This window comes from Pezoporus wallicus, unplaced genomic scaffold, assembly GCF_028554395.1.
Source record: "Pezoporus wallicus isolate ANWC-B61680 ecotype Strahan unplaced genomic scaffold, APGP_CSIRO_Pwel_v1 contig_11183, whole genome shotgun sequence".
In the NCBI taxonomy this organism is placed as follows: domain Eukaryota; kingdom Metazoa; phylum Chordata; class Aves; order Psittaciformes; family Psittacidae; genus Pezoporus; species Pezoporus wallicus.
The window spans coordinates 40,981-59,296 of record NW_026640551.1 but is presented as its reverse complement, the minus strand read 5'-3'; the positions used below and the strand labels follow the sequence as shown (position 1 = coordinate 59,296).

General features: G+C 53.4%; 2 protein-coding genes across 2 annotated transcripts; one reads left to right on the top strand and one right to left on the bottom strand.

Annotated features, from left to right (window-relative positions):
* Positions 1–351: 351 nt before the first annotated feature.
* Positions 352–13,383, bottom strand: ZMYND12 (zinc finger MYND-type containing 12). The gene is made up of 8 exons (XM_057419400.1): positions 13,220–13,383; positions 12,055–12,196; positions 7,775–7,946; positions 6,632–6,801; positions 4,891–5,013; positions 3,347–3,467; positions 2,175–2,320; positions 352–560 (listed from the first exon to the last, which is right to left on the bottom strand). The coding sequence occupies exons 1-8, from the start codon at positions 13,381–13,383 to the stop codon at positions 441–443; spliced, it is 1,158 nt and encodes a 385-aa protein (XP_057275383.1). The 3' UTR covers positions 352–440.
* On the top strand, positions 13,382–15,432 carry PPCS (phosphopantothenoylcysteine synthetase). Its single transcript, XM_057419398.1, has 3 exons — positions 13,382–13,856; positions 14,268–14,371; positions 14,833–15,432. Exons 1-3 carry the CDS (start codon positions 13,382–13,384, stop codon positions 15,154–15,156), a joined length of 903 nt encoding a protein of 300 aa, XP_057275381.1. The 3' UTR covers positions 15,157–15,432.
* The last annotated feature ends 2,884 nt before the right edge of the window (positions 15,433–18,316 follow it).

Here is an 18,316-nt window from a genome sequence, read left to right as displayed (position 1 = left end):
TCCAGTCCCTCGTGCTGTGCTCCTGGTCCTTCCATGGGTGGCACGAACGAAGCCCTTGGCTTCCAGACTCCTCTAAAGCTCTGCAAAAAGACAGCAGCAGGTTTGGAGCAGAGGAGATGGAGTCAAACCAGGTCCTGAGGAGCAGGAGGGTCTGCAGCAACGACCTTCCCTGTGTCCCTGCAGCAATCTCCCCCGCCAGATCCAAAAGGAATCCAAGGAAAGCAGCCACAGAGCCCTCAGCCAGACACCAGGCGGGCGCAGGAGGCTGTTGGTTTATTCATAAACCATCAGGTCATGAACTATGCATCAGGTGCTGGGTGTGCTTTTGTTCCTACCCTCATAACAGGCTATGGAGGTTGGGTGGTCCATGAGAGCGGGCTCATCCCAACAGGAATTGATTTCCAAACACAGGCCAAGGAGCTGCTCTGGTGGGAAGTTCTTCACTTTGTGGAGGAAGGCTCCATGTCCATCAGCTTCAGCAAGTGCCCGAGGGGTTCTAGAGACTCCTGCTGGGGCAGTTGCTTGGCCAGCTCAAAGGCTTTCAGCCCCAGCTCCCAAGCCTGGGATGAAACGGGAAAGGCAAAGGAATTGTCAGGAAATTGGCTTTTCTCGCACTGGAAGAGCAGCTCCAGCTTCTGAGGGTGACCTGAACAAGCTGCTTTGCAGGAGAGAGTAAAGCTGCCAGCAGTGATCACGGTTGGGATCCAGTGGTGCAGACAGAAGAGATTACTAACACCCGCCCCGTGCTGGGGATCATCACCTCCCATCGAATGCAGCAGCTCCCTGAGCGTTCCCAAAGCTGTCTCTGGGAGAACACAGCTGTATTGACTCAGGCTGCACTAAATCCCTCATTTCCCTTGGTAGCTCTTCCAGGGATTAGGCATTCTCACAATTACAGAGCTTTCCCTTTTTTCTCCTAATTTCAATTTGCTTCTTTATGGCTTCCAACCACTGACTCACAGCACTGCGGCTTCCTCCGATACAGCGAGGAGACCATCGGTAACCTGGATCTGAGCCTCCAGGATACAGGCAGCAGCAGCAGCCTGGGATTTGGAGCAATGGCCTGAGCAAAGAAGCCTCATTTCCAGCTGGATTCTGCTCAGCACTTCCTCCAAAGCAGTGTTTGGGAATGGGGCATCGCCTCTGGAATTTTTAGCCATAAAAATCCAGGGGTGCAAAAGCAAAACTGAATCACAGGGTCCAACCGAGGGACACGGCCACGGCAGGGGTCTGGCTCAAGGAGGACACATGTGAGGCCCGTGTCTTGCTCCCTGCAGAACCTGTGCCCTGATGGCTAAATGCAGCTTGTGACCAGCAGTGCCCTGCCAGGGCATCCCAGGGAAAGGAGGAACATGGAAAATATGGAGAACTGCAGGATCCTGCCCCTCTGCTGCACTCTGAGAACCCCCCCTGCAGCCCTGATCCAGCTCTGGGGCAGCAGCACAAGAGGGACGTGGAGCTGCTGGAGTGAGGCCAGAGGAGGCCATGGGGATGCTGCGAGGGCTGGAGCAGCTCTGCTCTGGAGCCAGGCTGAGAGAGCTGGGCTGGGGCAGCCTGGAGAAGAGAAGGCTCCTGAAGGGGAGACCTGAGAGCAGCTCCAGTGCCTGAAGGGGCTGCAGGAAAGCTGGAGAGGGGCTTGGGACAAGGGATGTAGGGACAGGCCAAGGGGAATGGCTTTAACCTGCCAGAGGGGAGACTGAGATGAGCTCTTAGGCAGAAGCTCTTCCCTGTGAGGGTGCTGAGGCGCTGGCACAGGGTGCCCAGAGAAGCTGTGGCTGCCCCATCCCTGGCAGTGTTCAAGGCCAGGTTGGACACAGGGGCTTGGAGCAAGCTGCTCTAGTGGAAGGGGTCCCTGCCCGTGGCAGGGGTTGGAGCTGGAGGAGCTTTAAGGTCCCTTCCAACCCTAATCATTCTATGTTGCTATGGATCCATTGTGGCCTGACAGAGACCAACACAGATCCAGAGGGATTTACTAGCCTTGACAGAGGGCAGACCACGAGCAGCTTCACGCAGGGTCACTGAGACAGCTCCGTCCTTGGTCACCCAGCACCGCGAGGCTGTCATGGACTTGGGAATGGTGCCAGGGGAACAGAGCAACTGGCTCCATGAGGTGAGGTGAGCATGGGAACAGAGTTAAGCAGTTCCCCTGCACCATTTCCCTGGGCAAAACCTACCTTTGGTATATCCAAGAGCAGGTAGTGAAGCATGGCAAGAGCGTGCAGGACTCTGGCAGTTTCCCCAGGTTGTTGTGTTGGTGCCTGTTCTCTGATGTCTAATATGGCATTCAGCACTCGGATTCCTTCCACTTGCTGGGCTTCAGCTGCATTGGGAATGAAAGAGTCCTGTTGGATGTACGTCTGTGTGCAAGATAATATATTCAAAACTGGCCAATTATCTTTTGTAGACATCAAAGCATTTCTAGTGCAAGCATCGACGTGGCATCCCCAGCTCCATGCAAATTGCACACCCATTAGCAGGTATCTTTTCATCCAGTCAGTAATTGTGTTGATTAGCCTTTAGTAAGGATGTGGAGTCAAAAACAGCTGCATGAAAAGAGCAACTTTCATACTCCTGTCAGAACCAAGATGCTATCGGGAAGCCCTGTCCTGGGGTGGCTCCGACTGCAGTGACTGCTGATGGAGACAGTGCCTGTGATGGGGTTTACAGAAACCTCTCTCTTCTCTGACCATATCCTTATTGGCAGAGATGGTTGAAAGAGGACAAGGACCAGAGTCTGCTTCAGGGGAGCGCAGGGTTGTACTGCCTACCTGAGCACATTTCCTAATGCTTTTTGTCATTGAATCCCAGCCTGGTTTGTGCTTGGAATTGCCCCAACCCCAGTGCAGGACCTTCGCTTGTCTCATGCATCTTTCTGTCCTAGTGAGAGATTCCCCAGCTTCTCTCCCAAGAGTATTCTCTAGATTAACACATCAGATTATCAGTACACGCTATTCCACAGTGTTCTGTTGTTTTGGAAGATAGAGTTGCAAACCTGCCTCAGTGAGCTGAAACGTCACTTGCACAGAATTCAATGGAGACAAAGGAGCTGCAGAGAAATGAGAATGTTGAAGTGGAACCGAATGCCTGAAAGGCAAAATCCTGTCTTGTTGAAGTCACTGCCAAGGGCACAGTGAAACCAAAGGGTAAAGTTGTCTTTTCCACCTGAACACCCTCATTCCTGAAGTGGCCTCACTTGCTCCATCCATCCCTGAGCATCAACATCAGACAGACCCGTGCCTGCCTTGCAGCTGGGTCTGTGTAAACGCCACACAAACCATGACCTGGAGGATGTATGGATTCTCTCAAATCCCATCTCCAAACCGCTCTGTGCCACGGAGGTGCTTACTCATGGGCTCCTCACTGACTTCCCTGTCCTCGGTGAACGGGGATGTTGCCGGTTGTGACTTGAGAACCTGCTGCTGGGCTCGGAGTGACTTCAGGAGAAAGGAATGCCAGGCGCCGGTCACCTACCCGGAAACAAGTGAATTATTGCACTTTATGAACACCCAGCATTTAGCAACTGCTGGTTCTATAAACACCGTGTGCTGCAGTGCTCGGCCCGGCTGCAATACCTCACACTGGGATCTGACTGCTCCTATCCCAGCTTTTGTGTGCACTCGCAGCCCAGAAACCAACCGTATCCTGGGCTGCATCAAGAGGAACGTGACCAGCAGGTCAAAGGAGGTGATCCTGCCCCTCTGCTCTGCTCTTGTGAGACCTCACCTGGAGCATTGTGTGCAGTTCTGGTGTCCTCAACATAAAAAGGACATGGAACTGTTGGAACAAGTCCAGAGGAGGCCACGAGGATGATCAGGGGCTGGAGCACCTCCTGTATGGAGCCAAGCTGAGAACACTGGGGCTGTTCAGCCTGGAGAAGAGAAGTCACATGGAGACCTCAGAGCAGCTTCCGGTGTCTGAAGGGGGGCTATAGGGATGCTGGGGAGGGACTCTTCATTAGGGACTGTAGTGACAGGACAAGGGGTAATGGGTTCAAACTGAAACAGGGGAAGTTTAGATTGGATATAAGGAGGAAATTCTTTCCTGTAAGGGTGCTGAGGCACTGGAATGGGTTGCCCAGGGAGGTTGTGAATGCTCCATCCCTGGCAGTGTTCAAGGCCAGGTTGGACAGAGCCTTGGGTGAGATGGTTTAGTGTGAGGTGTCCCTGCCCATTGCAGGGGGGTTGGAACTGGATGATCTTAAGGTCCTTTCCAACCCGAACTATTCTGTGATTCTATGATCCCAGTGGCAGCCTGGGCTGGGAACTCAAATCTCCACCCGAGTGTGAAGTTTCATCAAACTTCAAGTAATGTGACTAAGCAGTTAACCAAACTGGGTTGGTGGGGTTGAAGGTTGTGGGGGGAATGAGGCTGATGCTGCCAAAGCCCTGTTTCCACAGAAAACCAGGATAGGCAAAGGAAAGCTCTTCCCCCCCCTCCCCAATCATAAGAGTGATGAGAGAATTATTCCTTCCCTTGCTTGATCCCCCTGCTCCAACAGTCTTTTATCCGTGTGACTTTTAGCATCAATTTTAGGTGGCTCATTTCTACCTGCTGCTTTTCCCTGGCTATGGCAACTCCCCAGTGACCCTCTCTCCTTGTGGGTGTCTCTTTAACGTCTGGCACAGGGTAGGTGGTAGCAAAACTGGTTTGGAACAAGGTTTAATTGTCCAAATGGAAGACAATTTGAGCAACAATCTGTAACCCAGGACAGGATTAGTGTCTGCTGGGCTTTTAAGTATGAAAAGGGTTTCTGAGATCGATCCTAAAAGGCTGCACTGGCACTTGATACGGTCGCCATCATATGAAGGGCAATCAGAAATAGGAAGAACGTTAGGAAAAGCACAGGGACAAAAGAGAAGGAGCTGAAGGATGAGCTGTGGTGTTACCAACCTCGGCGTAGAGTGAGTTTGCTATGTCCATTTTGTTCTGGCGGAAGAAAATATCAGCCATGTGGAAATAGCCTCCAGAGGCTTCGATGGACTTCAGCCCAAACGCAGAACTGGCGAGGTAAACCTGCAATCAGTGTTTAAAATGAAGCCAGACTCAGAGGTTTAATGTTCATCTCAAACCTGGGACACTTTTCATTATGGGTTAATAATATTGCAAGCAATCACTTTTTTTTTTCCCTGTGTAACTATAGTGGGAGTTACACCTGTGCAATGTGGGACTACAAAGCTGCGTTTTGGGTTTGATGCAAAGGAATACGATGCTCCCAGATCCCCTGCAAGCTGGGGGCAGAGGAACCTCACTGCAGTGTGACCCCAAGGAAGCACAGAGCAGGTTTCATAGCATCATAGAATCCCAGGCTGGTTTGGGTTGAAGGGAGCTTAAAGCTCATCCAGTCCCAACTCCCCTGGGCACCCTGTGCCAGTGCCTCAGCACCCTCCCAGGGAAGAGCTTCTGCCTAAGAGCTCATCTCAGTCTCCCCTCTGGCAGGTTAAAGCCATTTCCCTTGGCCTGTCCCTACATCCCTTGTCCCAAGCCCCTCTCCAGGTTTCCTGCAGCCCCTTCAGGCACTGGAGCTGCTCTCAGGTCTCCCCTTGAGGAGCCTTCTCTTCTCCAGGCTGAACAATGGGGATTTCAATCCTGATTTTAGGTACCAATGGGTACATTGTACATTGTACCTGAACTGCTGAGCCCTAAGGCATCCGTGTGGCCACGTTTAGCCAAACTTGTGCTTTACCAGTTATCTGTATTCCCCTGAAGTGACATTGAGACCTTGTCTTTACTGCATCTGCTTATAGATTTATCTATCAATCAGCTTTGTTTTGGTGCTGAGAGGAACAGGCATTCCAACCCCAAGGTGCCCCTTATCCAACAGATAAGTTACTCTATATTTTAGCAGTCTTTTCCCTCAGTTCTCTGCTGGCAGACAGCAGTTCCCTGTCAGCTGCTATTTAACCAATTCCTTATTTAACTGTTTAAATGTCTGGTTCAACAGCATTTCCAATCCCTTTAGCCACAGGAACGGACTGTCAGATTTGAAGTGCCACCCCCCTGTTCCTGGGGATGCTTTCCCTGTCATTTGATCCTCTAAAGGCAGATGAACTCCGTGACATCCTATTTTTGTCCCGTGTGGACTAAATTTATCCAGTGTGGAGTGATGCATACTCACTACTGTTGAATTTGATAGTAGCTTTGTGTGGGTGTAATGATGACATTCAGTTGGGGAGGATTAGATCTTCTCTAGTATAATATATACAGCCCTGTCCTTGCTTCGTCGGTGAACCTTTGGGGAGATTCTCCTCTGTGCCATTGGTTTTTTTAGGTATCCTAAATCTGGTGCCCAAAGGGGCGTCAGGTAATAGCTTTTTGCTATTAGCAAGTGGCTGCTCTACGTCAGAGCAGCCTGAGACCTGCCTGAACTTTGGCTGCATGTCTGAGATCTGCTGAGAGTCACACGCCAGCTCAGAATAGCTGGAATGCACCACTGCCTTCCACTGCCTTCCCACTGCCTTCCACTGCCCTGGCTCTGACTGCAGTGCAGGAAACTGGATCAGCTTGAAGGTCTCTTTAACCCAGCCCGCTCTGTGATCCTATGGTGAAACCTGCCTGCCCAGGTTTCCGTATTGATCTGAAGTGTTAGGGAAGGAAGAACAATTGAAGCCTTTCTGCCTTTCAGTTTGCTTACGTCGTTTGCCAGGTGGTACAAAGCCTTCTCAAAGTCCCCTTTAGCAGCACAGAACAGCCCCAGACTGCGATGCAGTTTGTACTGAACAGCAGCACTGCAGTCTGGAGTTCTGAGGATGAGCCACTCGGCTTGGGACAGATACTTTGATGCCTCTGGGAGATGTCCAGCACCTGAAACGACCCATAGAGATAAGCAAGATAAAGAGCATGTTTGAACTCAGAAATGTAGGGAACGCTGCCACCTGCCCTTGTGCAGTAGCTCAATACTGAGACCAAGCTGTAGATTCCACACATCCCTCCTGAATGCTCCTTAGTCAAGCAGGTGTCCAAAACCTGATTTACGGCCAGGTCGAGTGTCCCGAGCTCCCAGAGGAGCCAGGAGCCGTGTATGGCATTCAGTGTCTCCAAACACGTGCTCCAGACAGGTTAGCTCTGGGCAGCCGCTGCTGACTCATGCAATATCACACTGGAATTACTCATGGCACCTTTTCCCCCTTCCCTCACCACACCATTTACGCCAGTCCTCGAGACAGCTCCATTCTGCTGGCAGAGCGTTCATTGTGTGTGCCCCTGCAGTGGGGATGATTTATGGTGATTTCTCAGCCCTTACGTGCAGCTGAGGGAAGCAGCTCCCCACATGCAGAGCCCTAATGGGACCTTTTGTCTGGAGCATAGAGGCCGTGGCAAAAAGCTCTGCTGCAGGCAGGGTGTGCTTTTGTGAACGAACCGAGGTGCTCCTCTCATGCAAGAGCCTCACAAAAGGTGTGCTGGTTCCCTGAGATAAGAGCCCAACGAAGCACCCTGGGGAATTTAAGGCTTTTGAGTCATAGGAAGCCACAGAGGGAGAGATTTTCACACTGCTTCTCTTGTGGGAACAGGGCAGAGGGAGCAAACATTTCATCTGCTTTCATTGCTCTCCCATCACCAATGAGGGGTTCTTTTCCCCAGAGCCACGCTGGGAAAGGGGTGTGTGTGACTCCTCCAATCTCTCTGAAATGCCCTTGAGGCAGGGCAAGGGAGAGAACATGGCACAATGTTGAAAGGCAGAGCTGCTCCTTCCCTGATAAATGCTAAAAGGAAACCAGAAACCTGACCCAAGGGAGGTCTTGCCCTTGCCAGTGTTGCTATTTAGACAATACTTAACCAGCGGAGGCCTCAGCCAAGAGGAGATAAGCAGGCACCAGTTGGAGGGAATCGGAGCCGTACACCTCGATGCTGAAGCGCAGCGCATGCAGAGCTGCCGGCCGCGCTTCCTCGTGCTTCCCACCCCAAACAAACTCCTGGGCTGTGCTGTACGCCACGTCGATGATGTGTTTCTGCAGGGAAACATGGGATTGGGACACAGTGAGCAAAGGAGTCAAGTCTGCAGACTGTCAAAGTGATTGTAACGTTGTCTGTGTCTCTAATCAAGGGATGGAAATCAAAGCTGCTTCTAGCAGGAGTAGCCTTGGACATCCTCTTAGCTCATGTGGTGTCTTAGGAGACAAAGAATCCTTTACACCTACCAAAAAGGGCTAATAAGGCTGCAGCAATAAAGGCTGTGAAGCACAGAAAATGACCATCACAAGACACAGAAAAGAATTAGACAAAGGGGCTGCGGCGGGGGTTTGCTGACGGTAACAACAGTGACTCAGAGCATACGGGTTGCCAAGCTGGTGCCAGCACGGGCACAGCTCCAGCAGCAGGAGGCACGGTCTGCAGGCAAGCAGAGGGCTCCTCACACAGTGCTGCAGCTTCCTCCCACCTTCTCCCAGCCAGTTCTGGGCCTGGTATTATGGGCACAGGGACTGGAAAGGCGGTCAAAATCCAAACACCCCAACGCACTGCATTGTGCTTTGGGACACCCATTGCCCCAGCCGGGTCCGGGGCTCAAAGCTTCTGCTTCTCTGTTTGCTGTCAGAATCCAGACCGTTTCCTGTACATGCAGCTGCTCCCTGCCTCCTGCAGCTCACATTTGGTCTTTTCACCCTTTGCAGCATCTGATCTAGTCACCAGCTCCACAAGCTCCTCTCCATTGGAATGCCTGTTCATTGCCACGAGCTCTACAGCAACTGTGGGTGCTGTGCCCCTACGACGTGCAGAGGGAGGCCAGGGAAAGAGCCAGGATGATTGTTTTATGGTTGTTATTTCTCTTCTCTTTCAGCATAGCCCTTGCCAACTCCCAGCACTTCTGTGTTGGCTCTTCACACAAGTGATGCAGTGGGAAAGCTGCCTGGAAAGAATCCTGTTGGTGCTGTGCCTCACAGTGCTGCCATGGTAAGTCAGGGAGGCACTCGCTCTGCTGTTGCTCAGAGGCATGGGCAGGCCTGTGCAGCAAGGAAAATATCATCTTGCCTCTTCATTGCTTTCTGTTTTCCAACTGGGGCTGAGCAGAGGGCAGAAATAAGAAATCCCAACGCTTTTGGAGGCCAGGCTTTGGCATTTTGCTGAGCTTTAAGTGCTTAAAGAAGGGCAGAGAGGATCAAGCCATGGGTGAAGGAACAGTTCAGGGACAGAGGGCCTCAAGGACTGCCTGGGGGTGTTTCCTGGAGGTCCTGACTGAGACAAAGGAGCATCCTTTCTGGATAAGGAGAGGTTTGAGGAATGCACACCAGGGTGACAGCACCCAGATACAGCATGAAGAGCTAGGACACACAGCACCCCCTCTCTACCCCTTGAGCTACCAGTGTATAGACAGTGAAACAGCCACACACCAAACCCAAACCTGTGCTGTGGAGCCTGTGGCACCTAGGAGAAAGTCAGTACATGCTGGGGGCACAGAGCAGTAGAAGCTGTTATTTATCAGGCTGCCTTTTCTGTCCATTGCACTCTTTGTCTGATGCAACCAGCACCGGCTCTGGTGTGTGGGTACCAGCAGATTGTCATCTGGGGAGGTGCTGGAGATCAGCATCGTTCCTTTTAACTCCTTGTCAATGGCATCATCGCTGCTTCTCGTGATGCAAAGCTATCTTAAAACATCTGCAGTGAGGACAAGGTGAGGGTTAGAGCCTTGTACAGCTCCCAGGGGGAGAAGAAAGGGCAGGAGACAACAGGAGCCCTGCGGCACTGAATATTTAAGGCTGTGCAGTTACAAGCCTTCTGGGGATCGTTAGCTCTGGCCCTGAACTGTTTTCATCTTGCCCGTAGCCCCACGCCCCGGACCTGCAGGCTTTGAGCTCTTTTCATGTGTGCTGCAATTACAGAGGTTTCTCTGAAGATGCCCCCACGCAGTTTTCCCCTGGTTGGGGTTTGAGGAGGCCGAGGACCCCAGCTCTGCTGCAGGTGGGAGCAGCGGGCTGGGAACACGCTTGTGGTTCAGTGCCACGTTCAGTTACTCACTCACAGGCACCAAAAGTGATGCCACGCTTGCAGAAGCGATGATTTCAAGAGGAAGGCTCCCAGTGCGAGGCGAGAGCCCTGCAGCCATGGTGAGCAGTGGTGCTGGAGGCTGCAGAGCTGGCTGAGCACGCAGCTCTCCTGCAGGTGAGGCTATTCTACAAACAGAAACTTGGAGCTGTGTCAGTGTGGAGGTGCAGGCTGCAGGCACCCCCCGGGCTACACTGACAAAAGCAGATTTCTATCAACAACAAAGCTCTGGAGTACAGATGAGGTATGAAACTCAGAACCTGGCTCTCAGCTTCCTGCACCTTCCCTTAAGCCACAGGGCACGTTCATGTGCACAAGCTTTCCTGTGTCCCTGTGTCCTGACCGAGGCTTGAGCTGCCTGTTTGCTAAACAAACAGCACGCAGGAGTTTGGGAGCTACAGCAGAAGTGTTCCTTTGGGCAGGCTTTGAGCAGGTTTTCTCTCTCATCATCAGAATACACAGCTTTCCCCTCAGCTCCAAAGGCCTTTTCTGAAGCATTTTTGTCAGCTCTGTGAATAGGAATGTGATGAAGCCACAGCAAGACAGGGCATTAAATCATCTCACCCCCTCCATACCACTCCTCAGGCAGCCCAGGCACAACACTGCCTCCCCTGTGCCTTGCTGTGTGTAAAGACACGCCAGCTGTGGGCTAGCAGTGGCCCAGCCACTGAAGCCTTGCTGTGAAGGTGAGCAGGTAAGGAGTGAGACGTTTCCGCTTCTTCACTCCTTAGGAAGGAAGGAAGGCAGCGTGTCCCAGCACACGCTGCTCCCAGCACCTATTATAGTTCAATGCTCTGGAGACAAAGGTCAGAGAACAAATGTAATAGAGCTGTTAAAGAGCCTGTAAACCCCTCCACTTGGGTGACTTCCCCACAAAGACAGGCCAGGGCTCGGCTCAAGCTGTGGCAGTCGCTCTCTGCTCACGTGTGCCAGCCAAGGAGAGCTGCTCTCCCTTCTCCACTGCCTCTTCCCCTGGCACCTCAGGAAAAGCAAGGATTAGCTTCCAGCTAATCAAGGAGCACTTCCTTGATCTGGCCTCACGTGGTCTTTTGTAACGTACGTAGCATGATCTTAGTTGCTCTGCATTCAGTGATGCAACAAGCATGGTGCCCGATATCAGGTGGAGTTTCTTTAAGCTGTTGAGGACACAAAGCCCCTGCCCCAGTGAAACCCATTTAAACTTTTTGCCTTCTTTGCAGCCTTTATAAAAGATCAGCTTGAAACTTGAACCCAACCCAGAACAAAGGAGCTTTTGCAGGTTCTTGGTGTTTTTGGGGCATTCTTTGGACCTTGGTCCTGCCTGGGGTCTTCAGAGAGAAAGGATTCTCAAAACCCAACTGCAATGATGTTCCCCCCAGTGGCACCCTGGGATGGGTACCAGCTCCCTTGCAGCCTTTCTGCTGTCCTGCTCTCCTGCCATGAGGAGTCATGCAATGTTAGAGGGATGATTTATTTTTCCAGGCAGGATTTTCAGCAGCAGATGCATTTGGGCGGGTGATTTTTTTTTACCAACACTATGGAAAAGCAGATCCTGCCATCCCATAAACAGAAAACCAAAAAGAGACTTGAAAACCACTGGGGCTGCACATCTGCACCACCCACAAGGCCAAAAAGCACAGATAAAAGACTTAGTGGGAAAGGGCGTTTAAGTTGGGCAGCTAAACAAAGGGAGGGGATTCATTTCTTTGCCCCCCCTGGAAGGGGAATCCCTCCCATCAGTGAGGGGTGAGCCCAGCCTGGAAGAAGCAAAGCTCAGCTGCATCCCAGACTAACAGGGGAGATGGACTAATTCCTGGCAAGGCGAGAGATCCAGGAATGCTGCTGCTGCTGCGGGAAGCTCAGGACTTCGAGGAAGGACTGGGAAAGGGGCAAGAAGCTCCTCGAATCATGCAGAGGATGCTCCACTCCCCTTCTGGCAGAGGTTTGCTTTAAAAACCCAACCCTAAAGCTCTGCAGCGAGCACTGATGAAGCAGTCAGGTGCCTTCCCAGCCCTGCGTACATCAAAGGAGAGGAAGAAGAGATCTAATGTGATTCCAGTGGCAGCACTTTGAAGTGGATTTGGTTCTTCTTGTACGTACCTGCCTCCTCAGCAGCTGCTCCATGCCATGCTTTCTCTCTCTTTCCGTAGGGGGACAGGGGAGGGACGTGCGGATTGGGACCAGCAGCTGGCATATTTGCTTGTGGATACTGACCCAGTCAGCTTCCTGATGGTCCTTATCACTAACAAAATGAGGGAAGAGTGGTATTAGTGTGTGCTCGGAAATGCCGTCAGGAAAGGCTATTGACTTCGTGTCTTCTGGACTTTCACCCCAAGAAGTACTCACAAAAGTCACCAGCTGTTTGCTCACCCAGCACTTAATATGCTCTTGATATTCCCAAACACAGGAAAAGGGCTGGAGCAGCTCTGCTCTGGAGCCAGGCTGACAGAGCTGGGCTGGGTCAGCCTGGAGAAGAGAAGCCTCCTGAAGGGGAGACCTTAGAGCAGCTCCAGTGCCTGAAGGGGCTGCAGGAAAGCTGGAGAGGGGCTTGGGACAAGGGATGTAGGGACAGGCCAAGGGCAATGGCTTTAACCTGCCAGAGGGGAGACTGAGATGAGCTCTTAGGCAGAAGCTCTTCCCTGTGAGGGTGCTGAGGCGCTGGCACAGGGTGCCCAGAGAAGCTGTGGCTGCCCCATCCCTGGCAGTGCTCAAGGCCAGGTTGGACACAGGGGCTTGGAGCAAGCTGCTCTAGTGGAAGGTGTCCCTGCCCGTGGCAGGGGTTGGAACTGGAGGAGCTTTAAGGTCCCTTCAACCGAAACCCAGCTGGGATTCCATGACACAGGAGCACGGCGCTCTCCTGCCAGGTCACTGTGACTGTGGGTGTTAAAACCTTTTAAACCCCTCACACAGCTCCCGATACAGCTGCATTTGAACAAATCTCTGCCTTTCAGCCCCCAGCTTCATCCTGGGCCTCCTCCCTGGCTCCACCGTGGGTCTCATCCCTCATCCCTGCCACCGGGGCTTCACCCCTGCGCCTTCCGCTTTACCCCGGTACTTGTCCCTGTGACCTAAGCCTCATCCCAGTGCTAGTCCCTGCCTCTTCCCCCGTCCCCGTGTCCCCTGGTGCTGTCCCTCTCTCCTGGGCCTGCTCCCTGCCTCCTGCCCTGTCCCTGTGACCCAGGCCGCACCCCAGACGTTGTCCCTGGGGCCACCCCGATGTCCTGGGTGCCCGGTCCCGGTCCGCCCCCCCTCCTTTTCCCCTCACCAATAGCTCGTGAGGCGGCAGCGGCCGCAGCGACCCCGCGCCGCGGCCCCGCACAGCTCGCACCGGCGGCTCCCCTCCAGCGCGTTACCACGGCAACACTTCCGGGAGCGGCTACTTCCGGCGGAAGTCGAGCGGTGAGGGCGGGAGGGGGAGGCCGCCGCCATGGCGGAGCCGGTGTCTGGGTGCGGGAGCGCGACCGAGGAGCGGGTGCGGGCTTGGGCCGCGGGGCAGGCGGCGCGGGGCCGACGCGTGGCGCTGGTGACGTCGGGCGGGACGCGCGTGGCGCTGGAGGCCCGCGCCGTGCGGTACCTGGAGAACTTCAGCAGCGGGCGGCGCGGGGCCGGCTCCGCCGAGCGGTTGGCGGAGGCCGGGTACGCGGTTTGCTTCCTGCACCGAGCCCGCTCCGCCTTCCCCTGGGCCCGCAGCCTGCCCCAGCACGGCCCCGCGCTGCTCGACGCCTTCCGCATCACCCCCGGCGCCGGTTCCGCCGTAGCCGCTGACTCGGCCGCGCTGCTGCCCGCGCTGCGGGGTTATCACCGCGCCAGGGAGCAGGGGCTGCTGCTGCCCATCGAGTTCACCGAGCTCGAGGAGTACCTGGAGCTGCTGCGGGCTGCGGCTCGAGCCCTCGCGCCGCTCGGTACGGGGATGGGAGCGGGACGGGGGGTGTGAAAGCTCGGGTGCCGGTGCGGGAGGGGATGGGGAAGCCATGGGTGCGCTGTGGTCAAACCCTTGGGGGTGCTGGGGCTCGCTGTGACAGTGGGGATCCCATTGTGGGGGTGAGCGCTGCCCTGCCTTCATCCCCACCAGCGGGCTACAAACAGCCACACTGGAAGGAAAACCTGTGTGGAACGGCTGCTTCAGGGACTCTGCTACGGTACCCGGGCTGTGAACCGTGTCCGTGCACAGCTCTTGAAGCACACAGGTCCACTGGATTGCGCCTGGAGGCAGTGGTGGTGGTGGGGGGGCGTGTGGAGGGGATGCAGCCCGGCCGGCTCTGCTCCATCGCAGGGCAGCAGCAGGGGGGTGAGCGCAGCCCTGTTTCCCGCAGGCTCCAGTGTCATGTTCTACCTGGCGGCCGCTGTGTCGGATTTCTACATCCCCACCTCGGAGCTGCCCGAGCACAAGATCCAGTCCTCGGAGGGACCCCTTCAGGTGAGGCCTCCCCAGCATCAACCCCCCCCATGCCTGCTGTCCAGGACATCAATGACAGCCTGGAGAAGAGAAGGCTCCTGAAGGGGAGACCTTAGAGCAGCTCCAGTGCCTGAAGGGGCTGCAGGAAACCTGGAGAGGGACTTAGGACAAGGGCCTGGAGGGACAGGCCAAGGGGAATGGCTTTAACCTCCCAGAGGGGAGACTGAGATGAGCTCTTAGGCAGAAGAACACTTCAGAACACCATGGTTATTAATACCAGGCTGATGGTTTGACTTTATGGTGTGCACTGGTGACATTTTAACCTTGTCTGGGGAGATCTGGCCGAATACTGTCTTGGAAGGCTTCCCAGTGGAAATATAACATGAACTGAAGCCAGAATTTCCCAATTCCCACTACTTCTTACTAAACCACATCATAATGTTTTTACTGAACCTTTCCTCCGCTCTCTTTCTCCAATGTAGATTACACTGAAGATGGTGCCAAAAATGCTGTCTCCTCTCGTCAAAGAATGGGCCCCAGAGGCGTTTGTTATCTCCTTTAAACTGGAGACGGATCCCTTGATCTTAATCGATAAATCACGGCAGGCTCTGGAGAAATACCATCACCAGGTGGTGGTAGCCAATATCCTGGAGACCCGGAGAACCGCCGTGGTTATTGTCACCAGAGACTCACAGACTCCGTTATCTCTTTCCGAGGAGGAAATAGCCCAAGGCATGGAAATAGAGGAGAAGATAGTGAACTATCTGCAGGGCCAGCACACCCTCTTTATAGAGAAGAAGGTCTGAGGACCGGCTCGGAATGAAACGGGAGATGTTTTCTCTCCCAGGTGAATGCTCAGCGGAACCCGACGTGAAAAGCTGCCGTCCAGAACAGCATCACTTCCCTGCACTGTGGTAATGGTTATTGATGCTTGGTTTGAAGGGAAGCCGTGCCAGAGGATGGTATTCCTTCTGGTGGTTCAAGAAGGGAAGGATGTGTTGGTTTCCTCCTGTTCTGTGGACTGGGAGAACTGGGAGGTGGAGAAATGTTATCTGTGTCTGTATATAAAAGATTGTCCTGAATCTGCCTCCTCAAAGTTTCTTTTTGGACTGTTGGATGGAAGGAGCGGGGCTTGCCAGGAAGCATGCTGGTTTTGTGGCTGGAGTGGAGTGACAGAGCCTGCAATGACCTGGTATGGACAGTGGATGGTGAAACGAGGGTGCTGAAAGATGGAGAATGAGGTGGTACCAACTTGGGAGAGCATCTCTTGCTCCAGGGGCAATCCAGTGGACCTGTGCTTCAGGAGCTGTGCACAAACACGGTTCAGAGCCTGGGTACTGTAGCAGTGTCCCTGAAGCAGCAGTTCCACAAAGGTTTTCTTTCCAGTGTGGGTGTTTGTAGGTTGCTGGTGGGAATAAAGGCAAGGAGCTGTGGCACGGAGCACGGGCAGTGGTCTCTGAGTGTGGCATGGGACAAGAGGTTGGAGGAAAGGGGTTGGTGATCAGCTTGGGAGGAGAGCTGCTTCCTGGCTGTTCGGATGAGGTGGGAACCATAACATTCCTGTTTGTCTCTAAATCCTGCTTCCCTGTGATTACCAACGTGAAGCATATATTCCCCACGCTTGCAAGAAGCAGTGTGCACTTTTGGGGTAAAAACCTTCAAGCTGCAGCTCTCTGGTTGTCCATTGTGTGCCTATTTACAGGCTTTCCTTGAGATAAATTCACTGGAAGCCTGTAAGGAAAGGCAGAAGTGTGCAGGAATGCTGCTTTCACACTGGAAGCCTCTCCAGTGCTCTATTTAAAACCAGGTGGTGACACTGATCACCTGGAAATCGGGTGTGCTCATAAAAAGAGCAGAATAAGTGCAGAAGAGCAAGGAAAGAGTGAGGATGGGCTCAGTGGATCAGGAGGGAGCACTGGATGCTAAAGGACATCGGGAAGGATGTGTTTAGTGGTGGGAGAAACAGCCCAGGTGAGTCAGGACTGCTGGGGCCCAGCCAGGACATGGAACTAACAGTGTGGATGGATACTTGGAGAAGGTGGAGAGAACTGAAGTTCATGGATGTGGAAGTGCCTGTTGGAGAGGTGCAGATAGGAAAAGAGAAGGTGATGGAGCATCCTGCATGTGTGTTTGTGTGAGGTGATGCAGCATCCTGTGCACGTATTGTCTGCAGGCATGAGCCTTGCGAGCTGCCTGCCTTCATCCCCCTGGCCATAACCAATGTGAACATTGAGTCCTCCTGGTGCAGGGCTTTCCATGGTCTTTATATGGAGTGGGTCAGCAAAGATGAGAACGTGAGAAGTTGTGTAAGCTGAACATGCCCTTGGGGGAGCGCTGGGACAAGGGGTGGGAGATGTGCAACAAGCACTGGGTGTTCTGGGCTCTTACTATGATTGCTGGACCATGGAGCTCTTAGACACAAGCTCTTCCCTGTGAGGGTGCTGAGGCGCTGGCACAGGGTGCCCAGAGAAGCTGTGGCTGCCCCATCCCTGGCAGTGTTCAAGGCCAGGTTGGACACAGGGGCTTGGAGCAAGCTGCTCTAGTGGAAGGGGTCCCTGCCCGTGGCAGGGGTTGGAGCTGGATGAGCTTTAAGGTCCTTTCCAACATCATTGTTCTGTGGTGGTTTATGATTCACTTGGAGGTTCTTGACTGGTTTTACTGCCTTTACTCACTGACTTGGGCAGTTTCTCGCTCTGTGTGGCTCTGCTGTTGCACCGAGCGTCTTCCAGAGGCTGTTTGAAGAACAAAATTGATGGTGCCGTTTGTTTTCCAGCTCTGAACTATTTGAGAGGGGCTCCTTGGGAAGCAGAGGGTTGAGCCGTGTTCCCATGGATGTCAATGAATTTGCCATTGGCTTTTGTGTAGACGTTTTTATACCAACTGTGAAGGAGAAGATGTTTGTGATGGCGATTCAAGCTTGCCACAGGTACAGTGATTGTGTTTAAAACAAATTCCTTTGCTTACATTTACTCTCACATGATTTGCTTTCCTCTCTAGCCCTGGGATCGCTTCCAGTAAGGACAAATGGATTTTGCTGGGTGTAGTCCTTGATTTCCTTCAGTTTTCCTGCTCTCCTGTTGTGCTTTGAGTACTGCCGATAGTTACCACCAACTCCTTTTGCGGTGTCCTAAGGTAAAACTGGTTCTGGTGGCTCAGCTTGGAACAGTTCCTCTGGTACGTGCTTTATTTAAGGGCAGCAAATACAGGAGTTTGGGGAAACTGATTGCAGTTCTGGGGCTGTTCAGGCCTTGGCTTTTGGGTTTCATGGAGCCCATCTGGTGAGGTGATTCTCAAAGTCACCTGCTTGGCAGTCTGGTTCCTTGGGGCACGTAAAGCCATCGTTTAGCGTTAAGGATGCTGCTGCGGGAGGGAGCATCGCTGCTGCAGGGCTTCATTGCTGGGTCTTGTCCCGTCTTCCCCACGAGGTGGCAGGCGGGTGACAAAAATATCCCAGCTCTGGGTTTGCTTCCTTTGCTCCTTTGGCCTTTCCCTGTTTCCTCGGGATTCCTGTGGCTGCCGAGCGATTATTCACACTGCGATGGGAACACAGACCCGTGTCCATGACGGCTTGCTGACTGCAGTGAGTTGTCACCAGCGTCTCTGTGATGCTTTTGGTGCCATACGATGCTTGTGTGCAGCTTCCTGGAGGAGTCTGCTTTGGGCTATCACTGCCAGGCTTTGCTCTTTAAAGCTTGTTGTTACCTTAGCGATGGCATTACCTGCGATGGTCATTGATAACGCAGTGACCTGGGCAGGGATGCAGCTCTGCCTTCCCCCAGCCTGGCCTCTGCAGTGATGGATGCCAGCCCGGGTGTGTTTTGGGATGCTTGAAGGTCATTTTCTTGCCTTTCTTCTCTGCCTCTTCACCTAAAGAAACCCTGCCTGTCTCTGGCACAGAGCAATGGATGTGCTTGTGCTTTAGCTGCAACCCTTTGCCTGCTCTGGGTCTCCAATGCCCCTCTACTG

What these genes read in the sequence shown, in the direction of transcription:
- PPCS (XM_057419398.1), top strand. Translation starts at nt 13,382, where the DNA reads ATGGCGGAGCCGGTGTCTGGGTGCGGGAGCGCGACCGAGGAGCGGGTG. An exon ending in TCGAGCCCTCGCGCCGCTCG is followed by an intron (nt 13,857 to 14,267) that starts GTACGGGGATGG and finishes TGTTTCCCGCAG; the next exon opens with GCTCCAGTGTCATGTTCTAC. An exon ending in CCTCGGAGGGACCCCTTCAG is followed by an intron (nt 14,372 to 14,832) that starts GTGAGGCCTCCC and finishes TCTCCAATGTAG; the next exon opens with ATTACACTGAAGATGGTGCC.
- ZMYND12 (XM_057419400.1), bottom strand. Translation starts at nt 13,383, where the DNA reads ATGGCGGCGGCCTCCCCCTCCCGCCCTCACCGCTCGACTTCCGCCGGA. An exon ending in AGCAGCTGCTGAGGAGGCAG is followed by an intron (nt 7,947 to 12,054) that starts GTACGTACAAGA and finishes GTTTCCCTGCAG; the next exon opens with AAACACATCATCGACGTGGC. An exon ending in AGTCAGTGAGGAGCCCATGA is followed by an intron (nt 2,321 to 3,346) that starts GTAAGCACCTCC and finishes TTCCCAATGCAG; the next exon opens with CTGAAGCCCAGCAAGTGGAA.